At 47.3% G+C, this 20,765-nt stretch overlaps 1 protein-coding gene across 6 annotated transcripts in view; it reads left to right on the forward strand.

Moving 5' to 3' along the window:
• PDE4A (phosphodiesterase 4A) overlaps positions 1-20,765 on the forward strand; it is a 353,439-nt gene that overhangs the window by 294,834 nt on the left and 37,840 nt on the right. The window contains exon 1 of one of the 6 annotated variants that reach the window (XM_080988123.1): positions 170-580. The exons of the other annotated variants lie outside the window; for them this stretch is intronic. Coding sequence (XP_080844249.1) covers positions 515-580 — 66 coding nt within the window. The 5' untranslated portion in view covers positions 170-514. Of the gene's footprint in view, positions 1-169; positions 581-20,765 lie in introns of those variants that run through there. 6 annotated transcript variants of the gene reach the window in all.

Consider the following 20,765-nt stretch of genomic DNA (forward strand, 5'->3'; position numbering starts at 1 on the left):
AATCTCCAGCCGGCTCCACCTGGAAGAGACCGTTCCTCTTTGCAGTGACTCCTCCTGCTGCCGTCTTCATCCTCTCTCTCTTCTTCACCAGCGGCTGGACTTCTTTTTTTGCCTCTGCCTCCCGTGCACCGAAGAGAGGGGCTGTGTGTTTTGCTCGTAGCTGGAGCAGCAGCGTTGCACTGTGGGTATTTCCCTCCTCATCTGCAGTACAGCCAGAGACGGTGGGGTTTTCTCAGGCCTTGCCCATCTCCCCGGTCCACGGTCCCCTTGCGGGGGCATCAGTGAGGAGCAGCAGAGATGTGAGGGTCCTTGTGCAGGGCGGGTTGGCCAGCAAGAGCCATGCCAGGCCCCAACCCGCTCATGGAAGGAACAGCTCTGTGGGATTAACCCCTTCCTTTCCTACCAACACCAAGGAAAGGGGGCACCACAGATCGGCCGCTCACCTGGAAAGAGGGAAGACCACGTCGGTGGGTAACCCAGAGAGCCTCTGCCGCCCACTGGCGGAGAACGGAAGATGCCCTTAGTGGATTTTTTCTGTGAGACCTGTGCGAAACCATGGCTGGTTGGCTGGTGGGACCAGGTAATCTGGATATACCTGGGGTGGGTGGGTGTGGAGGGATGAAATTGGGGGAAGTATGTGTTTTTGTGGGGGTGGGGTGGGGGAGAGAACTTTGCGATGGGCAATATCTGACACCCCACCACCACACGGGCAACTGGGGTGGCTTGCTGAGGCAGGTTTGAGGGCGACCAAGAGACGTCCGGTAGCCAAAGCTTTGTTGCCTGCATAATGTTGCTAATGCCTGGATGCTGCAAGGGTCCTAATGCAGTGTGCATGCTGACAAGGTCAGAAATGGGCATGACTAGTTGGGAGTGCTGCTTGCAACAGCCCGGTCCTGGGAGCGTGGAGTACTGTGTCTGCCAAGAGATATTGGAGGAGGCCTGTGTCCTTCCTGCCTGCCTACAAAGTCAACATTAGGGCTGTCGCTACTTCTGCACTGTCCGTTCTCCCCGTGGCTAGAGAGATGTGCAGCCTTGGTAGACTCTGATGCTCTGATTTTGTCAGCCTTGGAAGAGAGACCTGACATCATGTGTCTCCTGCCCTGTGTCTATATGTGTCGCATGGACCAGCTCAATGGAGCAGGGCATGGTCAGCTACCTGAAGAACATCCCTGTCTCTGGAACATGGGGTTTTGGGTGGTGCCTCCTTGTGAGTGTGTGGGTCTGTGGAACTGCAGGCACTTATGGGACTCTGTATCAGTTTTGTTTATTTCAGGTTATGCAGCTTTTTAGAAAGACTGCCTTGCCCTGCAGAATTGTGGATTTTCAGGACTGTGTGTCAAGTGTGCTTGTAGAGGTCACAAGGAATATTGGTGTGCATGGAAGCTGTTCGTTTCCCCTGGCTTGATTAACTTACTCAGTTTCACTGGATGTGAATTTCAGACAGTGTCTTTTCTTGCATTTGTGCCTTGGAAATAGAGTGTGTGCACTTTGCACAGGGACTTGTGCGTAGGTTCCGAGAGGTAGCCACTTACGTGACGGAAGCTGTTGGTCTTTGGGGGTTGAATGTCATTGTGCTTTGTAGAGGTCACCCTAAGAATGGTGTTGTGAGTCTAGGAAGGAGGCTATGTGGCTTTGAGTACCTGCACATGTACCTCAGGGGAACCAAAGGTCATCAGTGGAATTGTGTGCTTTCATGGGATGTGACTATAAGCCTTGCTGGGATGGTGGTTCTGCATGAGAATGCACCGTGCCAGAAATCTGTATGCGTGTGCATATGTGTAGACTTGGGTAGAAGTGTTTGCTAAACTGCTTTTCACATGTGTACCATTTTATGGGTGGTGGCAGAAAACACCACTTTGTTTCTCCTTGTAACACGTCACCTGATGTAGGTCAACTTCTTATTGGTTGGCCATTGGGCCCCTGAAGCTAAAAAGGGGACTTGCTCAAGTCCATGGCTAAGCCACAGTTTGAATGCTAGCCCTCCAGACAACCCAGGAGCCAACACTGGCCCTCGCTGGGGCCTTTTTAATTCCCATTTTCCCTTGCTCTTGACACACTGTCTTTACATGGCAGCTGCTGCAGAAAGGAGGTAAGATAGTGGAGAGCAAACAGAGCTTTGATGTAAACAAGCCTGCTGGGATATCTCAGTCGGTAGAACATGAGACTCTTGATCTTAGAGTTGTGGGTTCTAGCCCCACGTTAGGCAAAAAGACCCCTGCGTTGCAGGGAGTTGGACTAGATGACCCTCAGGGTTGCCTTCCAACTTTACAGTTCTATGAAGCCAGTGTGGTAGGGAATGCTGTTAGAGTGGGCAGATCCCAATGCACAGATGAAGAGCCCATAGCCCTCCTGGTGTTGTTGGACTGCAATGTCACTGATGCAATGTTAGCAACTCAGGTATATAAACTAATTGCCAAATGGCACCTTAAAACTAGGTTACGGTCGCCACAACAGAATGTCTAGGTGCCTTTTTTTGGAGTGGATTTGTTGTTGTTGTTGCTAGTCATTTCATTTCTATACCACTTCATATTTCAAAGAAAAAAATCTCAAAAGTGGTTTACAATACATTAAAACAATCCAGAATAAAAAAAATTCAAGCTTCAAAGAAAACATTTCTGATTCTTCCCTAAGTCACCTTTATTTCTCCATATTTATTTACCTACTGAATTCATATAGCTGCCCCATAGCAGAACTCTAGGAAGCCAGTGTGGTCTAGTGGTTAGAGTGTCGGACTATTAACTGAGAGATCAGGGTTCGAATCCCCACTCAGTCATGAAACTCACTGGGTGACCATGGACCAGTAACAGCCTCCCTCACAGGGTCATTGTAGGGATAAATTGAGGAAGAGGGGGAACCATATACTCCTCGAAGAAAAAGGTGGGACATAAATGCAATAAATATGCTCTTCTGCTTACCTGCTTAAGAAAGCTGGAGAGGCCAGCCAGATGGAGTTGTCAGTTGCCAATCTGGCAACCAGAGATCTACATGTGGTCACAGTTGAACCTGTGCCAGTCACAAAATATGCCTGGCTAATTTCTAACACTGCTACTGGCCACAGGTTCCCCATCCCTGCCTAATTGGGCATCAGTTCTTGTCTGCTTCAGATGAATTGCTAATGGCGAATATCCCACCCCCCAAACAAAAACTCCCACTCCTCTTGAGTCACAGTGATTAGGGGTTCAGACTCTCAGGAAGAAAAACCAAAACCTCCCTTTAGATCTGGTGCTGATTTTGACGCCAAAGTCAGAATCCAATAGAGCCTGGCATGTTTTGTGGCCTGGTTTCAGCAGTGCTCAGTTCTTTCAAGAAATTGAAAACAGTGTTTTTTTAAGACGGCAAGTGGGAAGGTGTCCCCTGGCATTCTGTGGTAGCTGAAACGTTCAACAATAGACTGAAAGAAATAGTTCTGTCCGTCTCTCTCTAGTTCTCGGGACATTTCACAAGCTCACAACCACAACTTACACTCAAACATTGCTCCATCGTTTTCGGGCAACAGCATTTTAGATAGGGAATCTTTCCCAGCCCTACCCAGAGATGACGAGGGTTGAACCTGAGATCTTCTACATGCAAAGCAGACGCTCTAGCCACTGAGTCTGTAGCAGAGCTGGAAATGCTGAGTTCTTGTCTGGTGCTTTATATTCTGCACTCTGTTAAGAGCCCCACTTCTGGTTACATGTCCAAGCCTTCTGCTTCCAATTTGAAGGTTTAAGTGAAGAGGTCTAAAAATCTTTAAAAGAGCCCCTTTTATCACAAAAAGCCACTTGCCTGTTTCAGAACAGGGTCTATGCATCCAGTTCCTCGTGGGAGTGGGTGGTGACCTCTGGTAGCGACACACCAGCAGGAGCACCAGGTTGGCTTTGCCGACACATTTGCCCCTCACTGACCCCATTGCCACCTTGCTTCTTCCCCTCTACTTCCACCCTCTAAGCAGCAGTGGCACAGGCAGTGGAGGGGGGGGGGGTCAAGTGAGGACCCCCACCCACCAACGGCTACGGCTTGTTGTGAGCTCCTGTAGTATCCTCTGCTCTTTCAACATTTCATCTACTTCACCTCTGGTCTCCAGCATCCCATAGCTGGTACCTGTCTTTTACTATGAAGTCGTAATATGGGACGTGGGCTTGCTTTTAATTTTTAACAGTATATATCTGTCTTTCAATTCTCCCACTGCTTCTTCTCCTTCCTTCCTTCTCTCCTTTCTTTGGAAACCCTGCCCCTTTATACCAAAACAGAAAAATTCCATCGGTGCCGCTAGATTTGACCTCCATGAGGTTGGAGGCCAACACAATATACCACACTAGTTCCTTGGTTTATAGCAAAATCTCTTCCCACCCCAGAAATAGGGGAACAGGAAGAAGTGTCACTGCCAACATACTTATCAATAACCTCTTGGAACTCCTGCTTGCTTTTGACCTCTAAGTCCCCTTCTATGTGTGTGTCAACTCCTTTTTATCAAATTGGCCTCTCAAGACTGCTTCTACTTGCTGATCTGCAGGTAGTGTGTACACCAAGGTTTTCCCCCCACCCCACCCCAGATCCCTCTCTTCCTCTAACACAATGGACTGTGTTTTTCTACTGTAAATTTTGACCTAGCTTGCTATGAGCACCACCAGACTGCAGAACCCAAAATAAGGTGTGTGCTCTCTTATTCTGTCTGGGAGTTTTCCCTCCCTGCTCCTACCTCCCTGTATATACCTGTCTGAGGGTCAAGGCATGCAGTCATGTGGAAAAGGCATACAGTATGCTATGTGTCTCCGTTATTTTATGCCTTCTGCATGTTCATTGGATTCCATGTGGTGTGGAAGTCTTTGCAGAATGCAGCCTTGATTCCTTTTTGTTTTTTTCAACGTTCCTCAGTTTGGGGGGGTTCAGAGGGAAGGGGAGGGGATGGTTGTATATGTGATGATGAGTGGAGGAGAAATAGAACTGCTGTGTTCACAAAGGGATATGCTTCAGGTCTTTCCAAATGATCCGTCAAAACTTGACCAGGGCACTGCTTAGTTTTTGCAGTTTAGTCACTCAGGGCCCAATTCAAGTTGCAGCATGATAACCAGAATGTGGGGAGGGAAGAATAGCATTGTTTCAGGGGGAACTGCTGAGCCGTTGCTGGCTTCTTATAAAATTAAAGACTTGCGGTATTCTAGTGTGCCAGCACACAACCTTCAAATACAGTCATACCTCTTGTTACGTTTGCTTCAGGTTAAATCTTTTCAGGTTGCGTCACACGGTGACCCAGAAGTACAGGAAAGGGTTACTTCCGGGTTTCACAGTTCACGCATGCGCGGATGCTCAAAATGACATCACACACATGCGCAGAAGCAGCAAATCGTGATCCGCGCATGTGCAGACGTGGGTTGCATTCTGCTCATGTTGCGAACGGGGCTGCGGAACGGATCCCGTTCGCAGCCAGAGGTACCACTGTAACTAAACCTTGGCTGCCCAGCTGACTTATCTTAGGGTTACCAGGCGTCCCCGGTTCCCGGGGACAGTCCCCGGATTGGCAGATCTGTCCCCGGACAAATTCCGTCCCCGGAATGTCCCCAGGTTTGCAAATCTGTCCCTGGGAAACGTGGCAGCGGCAGCCTCAGCAGCCCGGAGCCAGCCTGGTAGCGCAGTTGGCTCTGGCTGGCTCCGGGCTGTTGCCGCTGCCACTGCCGAAGGGGAACTGGGGAGGTCCGGCGGTACAGATCTCCTGCTCCCTTCCCCGTTTGTTTTGACTGATGGGGGAGGCTCGGGAGTTGCGGGTGGGCGGCCATTGCCCAGGAGGTGTGCAAGGCACATAGTTTCTCTGCCGGGCAAGGTACAAAGCCCTTCTTTCGCACCCTGTGAAACATAAATGCGCAGAGTTTTTTAAAAACTGGGCAATGGCCGCCTGCCCACCCATGACTCCCAAGCCTCCCTCGATCTCCTGCCCCCTTCCCTCTTTGTTCTGACAGATTGAGACAGGCGGATGCCAACCAACCACTGTGGTTTGGGCTGTTAGAGAGAGAGTATGTACCTGCATGCACACACATGCACACTTCCTTCAAGGCTGTCTGCTCCTACTGCAGGGCCAGCTTGATAGAGGATAGGCTGAAACTGAGCTCAGATCACCACCTGATCTGATGGTGGGCAGTAGTAACGGTAGTAGAGAGGAACCATGCCAAAGGCTTGGATTGGCACAGAGCATTTTCCCTCATCTGCCAAGCCAGAGATTTGGGATGTGATATAGGCTTGTTGGTGTTGGCACCTGTCTCTCTTTACACACCATCGATGTTTGGGGACTAGTGTTCCTTTGCCTTCTACAGTGGTACCTCGGGTTACAGACACTTCAGGTTACAGACTCCGCACTTCAGGTTGCAGACTCCGCTAACCCAGAAATAGTACCTCAGGATGAGAACAGTTGCTGCAGGATGAGAACAGAAATCGCGCAGCGGCGGCACAGCAGCAGCGGGAGGCCCCATTAGCTAAAGTGGTGCTTCAGGTTAAGAACAGTTTCAGGTTAAGAATGGACCTCCAGAACAAATTAAGTTCTTAACCCAAGATACCACTGTATTCACAAACAACACTCTCCTATGAGAGCTATTTAATAAATTAATAATTGCAAGGAGGGGCACCGACTTGCTCCCCCACATTGAGGGGGTGTGGCCACGTGACACGTCACGTGATACCTCCTGACACATGTGCGGAAGGCGTTCTTTAGGCTTGCTCGCCCCAGCTGCTGCCCAGCTCCTAGGTTCCTGGGCTGCCAGGTGGAAGCTGGGACAAGTGAAGGCAATGATTGCCCTCCCTCTTCCCAGCCCCCACCTGGTGACCTCCTAAATATTGGGGGTGGCACAGACCCCTGCCCCCAAATATTGGAGGGCTGGAGCCCCTTGCGCCCCATATACCCATCACCCCTGATTACAAGATGGCCCACTATGGGTAGTTTACATGGAACTGGGACGTTGCATGCCGCTTATCCAACCCCCTGCCCTCAGACAGGATGTTGCACTCTGAAATATTCCCAAGAGACAGAGGGCAACGTTTGGAAGTCATAGTGTTGGCATAGCTGTTTGGACAGCAAGATGTCCTGGGCTGCCTGGCCGCTAAAGAATACTGGACGCTATTCTCTGATTGCTGGGGCCAGGAATGCACCTTCGGCACTTGCTACCCATGCAAACTAGATGTGCCAGGTATTTCAGCCTGCTCTGATCTACTCTGAGATACTGGGCTCTACACCAGGGATGGACAAGAGTTGATCTCTGGGTAACTTGTAAATCAGTGAAGGTTTCTGTTCAACCGTAGCAACAACTATAAGTCTCTCTCTTTGGCTGCTGAAATGAAGAACACTTGGAGTGGGGTTTTGTGTGAGAAGACTGAGACAAAAGCAAATTCCTGAGACGAGCATGTGCTCAGAGGCATCCTTTTACCCTTCTTTAATTCTGAACTTTACGTTTGCCCCGCTGAACCGCTTTGCAGATATTTGGCTTCAGTTGGGTGATCTTGTTAAAAAGAAAGAGGATAGTCTGCCCACCTCTACTCTCCAGCTTACACAAAACTGGTGCCCTCCAGATGTGTTGGACTCCCACTAGCCAACATGACCAGTGGTCAGGGGTAATGGGAGTTCTAGTCCAGCAACATCTGGAAAAGCACCAGTTTGAAGGAGGTTGCCCTGGACACTTCTGGCATTCCAAGGTTGGGTGATTTCAGAAATTGGCTACACATGCCTTTCCTCTCTTAATAAGTCATAGCATATTTTTCTCCAGCAAAGACAATGAGTAAGCTGTATTTCCTAGTGTTTTGCTTAAGAAGCTTTCTAAATGATTGTTTTATAGGGCAGCAGAAGCACAGCTTTGCCCATTTGGTACATGGGACCTAGATATTGACTCTTAAGGAAGAGCTGCTGTTTCAGAGGAACCGCAATTTGCCTAGCCCTAGATCTGCAATATATTGGGAAAGTGTGGCATATTGGGAAATTGAGATTATCTTTCCAGATTTTGTTGTGTTTTGGAGTGTTCTCTAGGATATGGCTACATAAGCATCTGGGGCAGCAGCAGGGGAAGGGGGTACATACTACATACTTTCTTCTTTGGCTATCACTCGTAGCTGAGTAAGATTGTCTTCCATAAACACGGTTTTAACAATGAGTCTGTAAGTGACTGTGGAGGCCAATTCTGGATCCACACATCCTTCCACAGTGGGGACATAGGTTTCCAAGTGGGAGTTGATCACGGTGTGGATTTGCCAAGCGTGCCTTCCTCTTAGTACGTTTCTCCCTTCTGTCCTGAGTTTGAGTGTCTTCAAAGCCCATGACACATTTGGTAAAGGCTGTTCTCCAAATGGAGTGCTTGCAGGCAAGTGTTTCCAATTGTTGGTGTTTATACTACATTTTTAAAATTTTGCCTTGAGACACTCTTTAAACCTCTTTTGTTGATCACCAGCATTACGCTTTCCATTTTTAAGTTTGAAATAGAGTAGTTGCTTTGGAAGACGACAATCAGGCACAACATGACCAGTCCTATGAAGTTGATGTTGAAGAATCATTGTTTCAACACTGGTGATCTTTGCTTCTTCCAGTACACTGGTATTAGTTCGCCTGTCTTCCCAAGTGATGTATAAAAATTTCCGGAGACACTGTTGATGGAATCTTTCGTACTGCATAGTGCTGGTGATGTCACTAATGACATAACTGCCCTTCTCAGGCACATGTTGCCATCTTAAGTGGTACTCAACCTGCAAAAGAGAATTGCATTGGAAAGTAATGCTCAAGAGAAGACTCTAGATCAGTCCCCCCACAATACATAGAGGCAATCAGCTTTCCCACTTGACTTTAAGACTTCCAGGAATATCCCCACAGAGATGAAACAGAAAAGAGCTTCTCCCAGACTTGGCTGTTGATGCTTGCCAGTTTGAGCATCTTTGGAAATCCCTTTGTATAGACTGAGCACTTCCATTTTTTTGTGCCCAAGGCTTTTTAAAAACAAGAAGGCTGGGAATAGCATTACATCTCCCACATATGTATTCCACCCTTCACCCTCACCAGTTACCGTATTTTTCGCTCTATAAGATGCACCAGACCACAAGGCGCACCTAGTTTTTGGAGGAAGAAAACAAGAAAAAAAATATTCTGAATCTCAGAAGCCAGAACAGCAAGAGGGATCACTGCGCAGTGAAAGCAGCAATCCCTCTTGCTGTTCTGGCTTCTGGGATAGCTGTGCAGCCTGCATTCGCTCCATAAGACGCACACACATTTCCCCTTACTTTTTAGGAGGGAAAAAGTGAGTCTTATAGAGCAAAAAATATGGTACTTTTTAATGGTTGTTGTCTTTGAGTCAGGGGTATCCTTCCTCCCCCAAACAGCTTAAATGTGGCACAAGTGGGATTTAAACGGACTGCCTACTTAATGCCGTAATAATACAATCCTGAACCTGTTCACTTAGAAGTAAACCTCATTGACTTACTAGAAAAGAATGCAGAATCAATCCCCAACCTACCTTTCTAGTATTGGGAGACAATTACTAATATTTTAATTGTATTTGATTTGATTTTCTCTAGTTCTTTCATACCTAGTTCCTTTCCGGCTCATCAATAACTTTCTTGAGTCATGCCCAGAGCAGAGACCTTCAAATAAAATCATACCAGCATTGAAAATACCAGTATTAAAGCTTCCCTAGTCTTGGAAATAGCGCTGTTATGAACAGAGCCTATAAGGAGGGCATTGGCACTTTGTATTTCACAAAACTCCACTTTGGGGCAGTTTATACTTTCAGAAGCATCAAATTGTACAGGTTTTTCCTGGACTAGATTACTTCAGGCAGCACCAGAGTGAGTGGTTGTGTTTTTGAATACACTTCTACAAAATAAAGATGTTGATGAGAAAGCCATGCTGAGCGCTTCTCCCCCTCTTGGTAAGCCTGACCACTTGATTCTGATGAAGGTTTACTGGCCTCAGCTGACTCAGGTTCATTTTGTTATCAAATGTGACTCTTACAACCTTATCAGAAGCGTTGCTTCCTAGTCAGATTCCTCTCTTACAATGGTGCATTTTGTTTTTCGTACCTATACAGAACACTTTGCATTTGTCTTTGAAAAAACTTGATTTCATGTCTATGTGCCCAGCTCTTCAGTTTTTGAGAACTTTTAATTTTTAACTTATCCTCTAGGCTGGGGCAGTGGAGCCAAGCCCTGACCCTTGGCTGTGCTATCTGGGACTGATGGGAGCTGGAATCTAGCAACAGCTGAAGGGCCACACGTCCTCTATCCCCACTCTAGACTGTTCGTTGTTCACCACAAATTTGTGTCATTTACAGAACTGATAGCTGTACTCGTATCAAGCCTCCTTCCAATCTGATCTTGAGCCATATGTGATTTCTCCACCAATTTGCATATTCATTTTAAGATAGTTTCTTCTGGTTCATTTATTCCAGACTTCCATGCATGGCTCTCATGAAGGACTAAGGCCTCCAAAGCCTTGCGCCAATATGTACCTGCCAGGTGTTCCTTGCCTGCTAAATCATTTATTTTTCAAAGCAGGAAGTTAGGACGGTGTAGGATCTGTACTTTAACAACAAGAAAAGGTTGTAAGCTGGTTGTTCATACCTCATTTTCTTCAAAACGTTTATGAACTTACTTATTGTAATATCTTTCCCAGCATTGATGCTTGCAGGTGCATAATTCCAAAAGTTGTTCTCCCTTCCCCATTTTAAAAGATACTTGTTGTTGTACTTCTCTTCCAACTTGAAGGGCCAGATATGTTTCCCATGAATTTTCAAGTATGTCAGCTATTATTTCTGAGATTTCCCTACTAAGTTTCTAATTCATTTTGATGCCTGAGGTAGAAAACTCAGCTGTTAGTTACCTCCACCCACACTCCCTTCTCTAATTAATATGGGACGCAATCTGTCAGGATGTTTGCATTGGCATGAATGGGAAGTGTGCAAGAGCATTACTGTGCAGTTCTTCCTGTTCATTTCAGTGGGGCTTGTAAAGGAGAGCTTCCCCATAGGTTACTCCTTATAACAGAGATCAGTCTGCAACCCTTAATGGGTGTAGAATCCTCTGCCTCTGGAATTCCTTGGATAAAATGCTGTCTTAACTCTGCTGAGTTAAAATAATTCAGATTGTCTAGGTGATTCTTTATTTCACTGACTTTTTGTCTTTATCTGTGAAGTGTTGCTGCTTTCCTTCTTCATCAAGACGGAAAGCATTCAGGCTTCAGTCAGCAGCCCATTTCCCACAGCATGGTTTCAGTCTATAGTAAAAGGTGTAAAGGTAAAGGGACCCCTGACCATTAGGTCCAGTCACGGACGACTCTGGGGTTGCGGCGCTCATCTCGCTTTATTGGCTGCTGGGTCATGTGGCCAGCATGACTAAGCCACTTCTGGCGAACCAGAGCAGTGCACAGAAACGCCATTTACCTTCCCGCTGGAGCGGTACCTATTTATCTACTTGCACTTTGACGTGCTTTCAAACTGCTAGGTTGGCAGCAGCAGGGACTGAACAACGGGAGCTCACCCCGTCACAGGGATTCAAACCAACGACCTTCTGATCAGCAAGTCCTAGGCTCTGTGGTTTAACCCACAGCGCCACCTGCATCCCAGTAGAAGGTGTACTCCTGGTAAAAACCAGATTGGAGCGTCTTCTCCCCGCTCGCCCATAAAAGCAAAAACCATAATCCCTGTTTTATGTCTGAACACAGAACATTATGGTTTGTTTCACTCTCAACAAACCACCGTCAGCAGGCCAGGAGCAAACCTTAGCTACAAATCATGGTTGATTAGGAGCAAAGCAAACTTCACATCCAAACCAGTGGTATCCGCAAAGCTAGGGGTCATGTTTCTGCTTCAGTTGTGTTTCTCATTTACCTTGACCTGCACATGCCTCTCTTCGAAGTTGAGCAAGTTCTAAAAACCAGTGTTGTCCTTTCTACACAAAAAAAGTGGGGTGGGATAATATCACCCCTCTCACCCTCATGCACATGCCTAATGAAGTCTCATACTCTTGGTATATTCAAGCGTGGCCAGTCTTCAGATACTTCAGATATTTGTACTGCCAGGTTCAGGCCCAGGGTCAGCAACTGACCCCCTTATGCAGGACCCAGTCAGGGGCCCTGACACTTAATCTGAGTCCCCTTGGTGCTCAGCTACAACCTGCCATTTTAAATTTCCCCACACTACCCTGGAGCAACTCTACAACCGAGTGCGTTGTTAACCCACAATTTATGAAAGTGCAGTCATGGTATTGCAGGGGTCTAACCTACTTAGGAAAACAAAGAATGGGGTGGAAGGAAGGGCCAGATGATTTGTACAATCCAACCCCCTGCAATGCAGGAATCTCGACTAGATCGTACATGACAGATGGCTATCCAACCTCTGCTTAGAAACCTTCAAGGAACGAGAGTCCACCACTTCTCGTAGGAGTCTGTTGCACTGCTGAACAGCCCTTACTGCCAGAAAGTTCTTCCTGGTGTTTAGTTGGAATCTCCTTTCTTGTAACTTGAAGCCATTGGTTCAGGTTCTACCCTCCAGAGCAGGAGAAAACAAGCTCCACATGACAGCCCTTTAGATATTTGAAGATATCTCGTCTCAGTCTCCCCTTTTCCAGGCTAAGCATCCCCGGCTCTTTCAACCATTCCTCATAAGGCTTGGCTTCCAGACCCTTGATCATCTTGGTCACCTTTCTCTGCACACATTCCAGCTTGTCAATGCCCTTCTTAAACTGTGGTGCCCAGAACTGGGTGGGAGACACAACAGCAGCCATCTGGCCTTCTTGCCATACCACAAACCTGCCTGCCTGCATATGAATGAGGCAGATGTGGGAAGCAGCACAGAAGGAAAAAGAGAGGATGTTGTTAATGCTACCTAGGTGGAAAGAGCCTTCAGCTTGGGGGCAGAGAGGGGAAATGGAAGCTTTTCTTCCTCTGTCTCAGATTGTGAGGGCATTTGCCGCGGCCTGCCTGAATTTTGGGCATCTGAAGAGATTGTTTCCCCCAAAGTTCAGTAGGGGCATATGTGTTTAAAATAATATAAAGATAATGGGTTAAATCCAAGGGATTCTATCCTCCACTTTGTCTTGCGTTTGGAGGATTTCCCAGAGACCCGGTCCTCTGGTCTGAAAATTGGGGCAGTTGCTAAGGAGACTCTTGTTGCTATGGAGATAGCTCTGAGGCGCAGTGGATTGGCTGCCAGAGATGACGAGGATGCCACTTCTGTTCCCCTTTTCATGTCTCTTCTCTTCTCTTCCCACCCCCCCCTTTTGTGGTTCCGCTATATGCAGCTTTGAGGAAATGTGTGATGGGAAGCAGGAGGGGAGGGATTGGTAGCTTTGCTGAGGGGAGAAAAAGATGAAATCAAAGCAATTGAGGAAGATGTTTGGGACACGTGATCCTGGGGCAGAGGGGGTGGAGAGAGAATGAGCTTGTAGGTTTGGAATGGAAGAGGCCAGAGAAACTGGGCCTCAGAATGCACTAGCATGGCAAGGGAAAATGGGACACCCCTAGGTGATTAAAATGTGTCAGGCCGACCTTGCAGCCAAGAGAAGTGGGGAAGGAGCTTCTTGACACTCTGGTGTAAGTTCTCACACATGTAAGAACTCCATCTTGTGAAAACATGGGACTGCCCACAAACCCTGCCCCCACTTCCGTCTCTGAGCACGGCCACTAACACTCGTTCTTGAAGGTGGACTGAGCTATTAGCAGCCTCTGGTAAGAGACTGAAGCACAGGCCCAAGTTCTCATGAAGAGCAATTGAGTTGGTAAACCTGTGCTGTGGACCATACATACCACTTTAGACTGCAGGTGGACGTTTCACACAACAGAAAAGTTCCCCACGGGGGCAGAAATTCCTGCACATATAAAATTGGCAAGTCAGAGGGAAAGGTGAGCTAGGATCCTGCTTCCTGGCATGCTAATTTGCTGTTTCCTGGGAATTTTATCTATTGCATATGTATCTCTTGCTATTCCATCGCCTTTCATCTGACATGATACAGTCCAGGCATAGTTTGACTACATCACCTGCTATTTGGAAGCACTAGGCCACAATTTAGCATGTGGTAACCTATCATGGTTGTATGCGGGTGGCGCTGTGGGTTAAACCACAGAGCCTAGGACTTGTCGATCAGAAGGTCGGCGGTTCAAATCCCCGCGACAGGGTGATCTCCCATTGCTCGGTCCCTGCTCCTACCCACCTAGCAGTTCCAAAGCCATCAAAGTGCAAGTAGATAAATAGGGACCACTCTGGCGGGAAGGTAAACGGCGTTTCCGTGCGCTGCTCTGGTTCGCCAGAAGCGGCTTAGTCATGCTGGCCACATGACCCGGAAGCTGTACGCCGGCTCCCTCGGCCAATAAAGCGAGACGAGTGCCGCAACCCCAGAGTCAGCCACGACTGGACCTAATGGTCAGGGGTCCCTTTACCTTTTAACCTATCATGGTTGTATTCCATGAAACAGGATGCCATTTGTCTAGGGTGCCTGGTCCAGTGTGTGTGGAGGGGAGAACACGGCCATAATCTCCTTAAATATCTCCTTAAAACCTTCTTACTGGGACAGTACAAACAACCCAATGGTGAAAGGCATGTCTTGGGCATTAAGTACTTAAGGAAATGTCATTTATAGCCACCCATAATAGTTGTTGCACCAGAGGGACAGGGAACCCTGTGTGAAAGTGGGGTGGGCTAGAAAATAGCTGAAAGCCTACTCTTACAGGTCATGCCCAGCTTCAAAACAAGGGTGGAGCTAAGTGAGTGAAAGTTAGGAAATGCTGGCTCTACATGTAGTTGGTTCTCAGACTGAGCAGCAAAAGACATGGTTGGAGGATCCACAGCAGATCTGGGACTCCCCACCCCAAGCCCTCTGCCCATATAATAATAATAATAATAATAATAATAATAATAATAATAATAATTTTTATTTATACCCCGCCCTCCCCAGCCAAGACCAGGCTTAGAGCGGCTAACAACCAATAATAAAACAAGTTGATTAAAATACAACTTAAAAAAACAAGAATTAAAATACAACATCAAAACATTAAAATGCAGCCTCTTCACAGGAGGAGAAAGGAAAAAAGAAAGAGGGGGAGGGAATCAAATTGATCCTAAGCCAAAGGCCAGGAGGAACAACTCTGTCTTACAGGCCCTGCGGAAAGAAATCAGATCCCGCAGGGCCCTGGTCTCATGAGACAGAGCGTTCCACAAGGCCGGAGCCAGTGTTGAAAAGGCCCTGGCCCTGGGTGAGGCTAATCTAACTTCCTTGGGGCCCGGGACCTCTAGGGTGTTGCTGTTTATGGACCTTAAGGTCCTCCGTGGGGCATACCGGGAGAGGCAGTCCCGTAGGTACGAGGGTCCTACTTTGTATATGGTACATTGTCATACATGGGCGTAGCTAGGATTTATGTTGGGGAGGGGCAGGCTTCAGGGTAGGGGGCAGAACTTCCATTAGTTAAGTATTTTTATTTATTTATTTGCTGGGGGCAGCTGCCACTCCCCTGCCCCCCCCCCCAGCTATGCCCATGTTGTCATAATGGCTGGTGCCCTAATAGATTTTGAGAGCAGTGGGCATTTGGCAGTGGCGGTGCAATTTTGACCTTTGTTTCATGCTGGAGAATAATCATACCACGAGGGAGTCTAAAGCCAAAATGGCACATGCATTTTAAAGTACTTTAATTATCACTTGGGAATCTATCCTTGCTTCAGTTAATTCACTACCACTGTTTGCAAGCTAATGCTTTTCCTGCTTTAAATGTTGACATGCAAGCAGAGAACTAAAAATACGCTCCAGATGGAACGCTTCTGTTCACAGGTGATGCACAGGCTAAAATGAGGGTTTTTAATCCACCTTCTCAGATGGTCGTCAATTGATTTTTAAAAGCTTAATACACTCACATATTTAAAACTGCATTTCTGTCTTTTACACAAGCACACCAGGCTCAGGAAAGAGGCTTGTAAGTGCTTTAAGTGGTATGGGTGGAAGCAAGTTAATGCAATCACCTTCATATCTTCATTTGGTGGGAGTGAGCATGTAAGAGGGGGGGGGGATTACTTTCTGGCTTTACACTGATGTTTTGTAGTTCAAGTTTAGCCCAGCCTTTCATCTGCTGAGCGGACTGGCAAGTCTGCCTCTCCCAGCCCTCGTGGGATAACCTGAAAGAAATCTTAATGACTTATAGAAGAGGGGTGTTTTTTTGGGGGGGGGGAGGGGTTAGGAAATGTAGTGAACAGAGTTTCCAGTTTCGGAGAGCTAATTTAACTCCAACTCCTAAAGTTCATTCCCTTCTTTCTCTCATATGTGTATGAATGCTGTTCACACCTATGGGAGACAAGTGCTGTGTGCAAAAGCAAAATCTGCCTTCTACCTCACTGTAGGGTGACATGGCCTTCATGCACAGGGCTCCCACAGGGGTTTCAGCGTGTGCTTGTGCACAGAACATGCTGAAACCTACATCAACCCCTCTGCCCTCATCCGCCTTGTCTGTCGTAAAGATAGGTAGTTTGCTAGCAAATGATAAAAGGGAGTTGAGCAGAGGAATCGGGCCAACAGCAGAAGCTGGACTGCAGCTGGGTCTTGTGGCAAGGAAGTCTGCCTCCCAAAACACTTTCCGGTCCTAAACACTGGCAGCTCTTTTATGTACCTGCTTCAAGGCAGGGTCTGGTCGTGGGTGTAGTTGGGGGGGCGGCAAATCCTCAAAAAGTATCAAAAAGCATTAATAATGCTTAAGAAACTAAGGTTCTTCACACACACACACCGCCCAACAGAAGCTCCACAACTTTTGAGGTGATCTCTCAAAAACAGCTCGACAACTTTGGGGGGCAATTTCCCCCCAAAAGCTCAACTCCTCTCTCCCCCCCCCAACAAAAATCCTGGCTATGCCCATGGATCTTGTTGAAGCTACATTCAGCTGACTCCACTCCAGACTTGATGTATTGTTGCTGGCCAGCTTCTCTTATGCAAGGGGAGAAAGTCTGGCTAAACACTTGAGAAAGATGTGGGAGGAGGGAGAAGATTGTACTTGTGATGGTCCCTGACTGGTTTAACTCTCCGTATTCTCAGGCTAAGGACATGTCTAGGTGGTAGCTACTCATTTTTCTACTTGGCTGTGGTAGCAGACAACTAGCGGTGTGAAAAGTGTTTTGGAAGAAGGCAGGAAATCAACACACACACACAGACAGACAGACACACACACACACACACACACACACACACACACACACACAGCCTCCTTCCACCACATACTGCTCTTGGGAAGCTAGCTTGGCAAGTTGCATAGGCAAGTTGTCCTTATCAGCCACAGGGCTTTACGGAGATCAGCCTAACTTGAAGCAGGTGCTCTTCAGGAATCAAATACACCAGGCATGTCCAACAGGTAGATCGTGATCTACCGGTAGATCACTAGACGTCTGTGGTAGATTGCAGTAGATTCCTCCCCCCCCCCAAAAGCTTTGCTTGTCAATAACAATGGGTAGATCACAGCCAGTATTTTTATAATGTGAGTAGATCACAGTCTCTTGGGAGTTGGATGGGCCTGAAATACACTAACCCAATGTTCTTGGCTTGCTCCTTAAGAGCCATGTTGGCAATGCTCAAACATGCCACTACAGTAATAACTTGGGTTACAGACGCTTCGGGTTGTGTGATTTCGGGTTGCGCACTGCGCCGAACCCGGAAATACCGGAACAGGTTACTTCCAGGTTTTGGCGCATGCACAGAAGCCCTAAATCGTGCTTTGCACATACGCAGAAGTGCTGAATCGCAACCCGCGTGTGCGCAGACACAGCGCTGCGGGTTGTGACCGCTGCGGATTGCGAACGTGCTTCCTGCACGGATCATGTTCGCAACCTGAGCATCTACTGTACTGCATCTTCACACAAGTAAGAAGCAGCGATTTGGATCGTTTATCTGAGTTTGTATTCTGCCCTTTTCCCAGGAGTCACAGAGACGCATGTTGACCTCTCAAGCACCCTGCAACAAGGAAGGGGCAAGTTTGAATTAGGAAGAGGGGCAGGGTATAAGAGACATAGCAATGAAGGACAGAATTTCCATGTAGGCTCTAACTGGGTATGTGTGGGCAGTGCTGTTTTTATAGAAAAAGAGGAGCCGGAACTCACCATCAATGCCTCCCTTGTTCTCTTATCATGGCAATGGCACCTACCTGAGAGGTGCCGGAAATAAGTTCTGGTGATTTGCAGCTGAAGAAAAGCCCTGTTTGGGGGATTGGCAGGGACAGCGCAAGAGCATCTGTCCGCAAAGCTTTTGCATGCCTGGGTGAGTCCAGGCAAAGGAAGAAGGGGTTTTTGTCCTGTATCAGAGAAGTGCAGGCCTTGGATTGCACTTCCACATAACAGCATCCTGACCCTTAATCAAGAACAGCTGAAGCAGCACTGTGGAAGTCCTCCTGGAAGGTGGTTTTCCCCTTTGGTTTCTTCCTGAGGCTGCTGCAGCTGGGCGGTCTGTAGCATTACCCATGTCTTGGCTGACGAGCCGATGAGTCACCTCAACCCTTCTGCCAGGGAGCAGCATCCGGGAGTTTTTTCAAGGACAAAGTGGGTTTTGAAATGACAGCAATGTCAGGCACCGAACTGGAAAAGCCAGTCACTTTGCCCCAAATCCTTGGTGCTGAGTTTGGTAGTGCTGGTTGCAGGAAGGGATTAAGCTTCAGACTACCAAGGGGTACCAAGGCTTTAGAAATGATAAGATGAAATGAAGTAGGTCTGATGCAGGATTACCAGACAATGTGTCTGTCTGCCCCCCCACCCCGCCAAAAAATCACACACACAAAAAAACTTCCAAGATTTTGATGTCCAATGAGCTCACCACACTTTCTTTCAATGCTGGGCATGAAAACCTGCTACCACATCATCTGACATTTGGTGTATCCATCTGGACCAAATGTGGGGAACTTGTGGCCTTCCAGATGTTGCTGGACTCCAACTTCTGACAACGTGGTCAGTGTTCAGGGATGCTGCGAATTGCAGTCCAGCTGCATCCAGAGAGCCACAGGTTCCCCACCACTGATCTAAACCATGGGTAGGCAAACTAAGGCCCGGGGGCCGGATCTGGCCCAGTTGCCTTCTAAATCCAGCCCTCGGATGGTCTGGGAATCAGCGTGTTTTTACATGAGTAGAATGGGTCCTTTTATTTAAAATGCATCACTGGGTTATTTGTGGGGCATAGGAATTTGTTCATCCCCCCACCCCCAAATATAGTCCAGCCCCACACAAGGTCTGAAGGACAGTGGACCAGCCCCCTGCTGAAAAAGTTTGCTGACCCCTGAACTAGACTATGGACCAGTTTAGATTCCCCCGCCACCGCCTGTCCCAATGAGATCACACGGAAATCCCTGTATTTTTAGAACATTTGTTGTTGGGTGGTTGTTGTTTTTAAAAAATGTCATAATAAAGAGACAGCTGTGTTATCAACATGGATTTTTAAAAATTGAATTTCTTTTATTGAAACTAGGGAATTTGTGCCTTTGGTGTGCATTCTCAATATCAAGAGCCATTTCCATTACAGCTACCCAGTTTATGAAGCTGGTCAAACATGCGGATGACCCATAAGGAATTATTCACGTGCAATGATTGCATATGGGTTGAAACGTCAGCTGGTGGGTGAGGCATGGATGGGTCAGTGGATGAGATGACCTCCCTGTCCTCTCTGTGTAAATGATGTCTCTGTGCCACAATAGATTGGGGTTTCACTCGTGAAGCCCTCTTGAACCTGAGCTGGTTTTAGAGTCCGCACACATTTGCAAGTCAGTTTTCCATTCTCTGGGTTGCATTTGGGCTAAAGCAACATGTGTCCATAGGTATGGCAGGTCCTTTGTATTTTTATTGTATTTGTATTGTATTGTTACAGATATGAGGTAACAGGGTCTATTCGTGAATAGTAGAAATTAATAAATGGTAGGATTTTGATTATTTGGGATATGAAGGGAAAATACAAGTTGTGGAGGAATTCCTGGACTAGCCTATGCAGAACAACATGGCCAAGCTTGGGCCTTTAAGAAACAATGCAGGGCCATTGGCAAGGCAAGAGAACAGTCCTGCTCTTCTGCCCTGAAGTGTGAACAGAGACTGGGGATTCGGAAGGTTGCCAGGGTAACTGGGCATGATGTCACAGGAAGAGTCTGGAGCCTTTGGCACAATAGCTGAAAAAAAGGCCAGAATGATCTTGGACGGGCTGGCTGGCTGAAGGCAAGTAGAGAGAAATGCCCTGGAATCAGCTGCTGTACTGCTGTGGGGAACAAGCCCCTCTTGAAATGGCCATGCTGTAAGATCTGGAGTGGATCTAGACACAGGAAAAAACCCCACTATAAATAAGTCAAAAATTAGATCATTATAACAAAAGGGAAAAAATCTCTATGGAAAACTGTGTTTTAAAATTTCCTGTTCTCTGGCGCCATCTGGTGTTACATATTTATAGCGCATTCAAATCGCTGTTTCTTTACTAATGTAGCTGAGTTCCTGGACTCCACGCAGATTAAAAGTATATATATGTGAATAAACCATATATCTTAAGGCTATGACAGCCTCTGCTGTGTCTTGCATCTCAAACAAGCACAGATCCTGGAACCTCCTTGGAATCTTGCCATGGCTTGGCAGAGATTGGGAGTGGCACCCAACTTTTGCAACAGTATTAATAGAAGTCTGTGAGTTCTCATGACTGCATATCAATGCATCACATGCTTCCACAAGCGTTCTTGTGCAGCTGAGACACTGTACCTCCACATCTACACAATAGCATCTCCACACACGGGAAAAGTCTGAATCCCACTACATGCATGCTTGTGTACTCACACGAAAATATATGCATGGGCAAGG

This window comes from Podarcis pityusensis, assembly GCF_964106645.2.
Source record: "Podarcis pityusensis genome assembly, chromosome: 17".
Classification (NCBI taxonomy): domain Eukaryota; kingdom Metazoa; phylum Chordata; class Lepidosauria; order Squamata; family Lacertidae; genus Podarcis; species Podarcis pityusensis.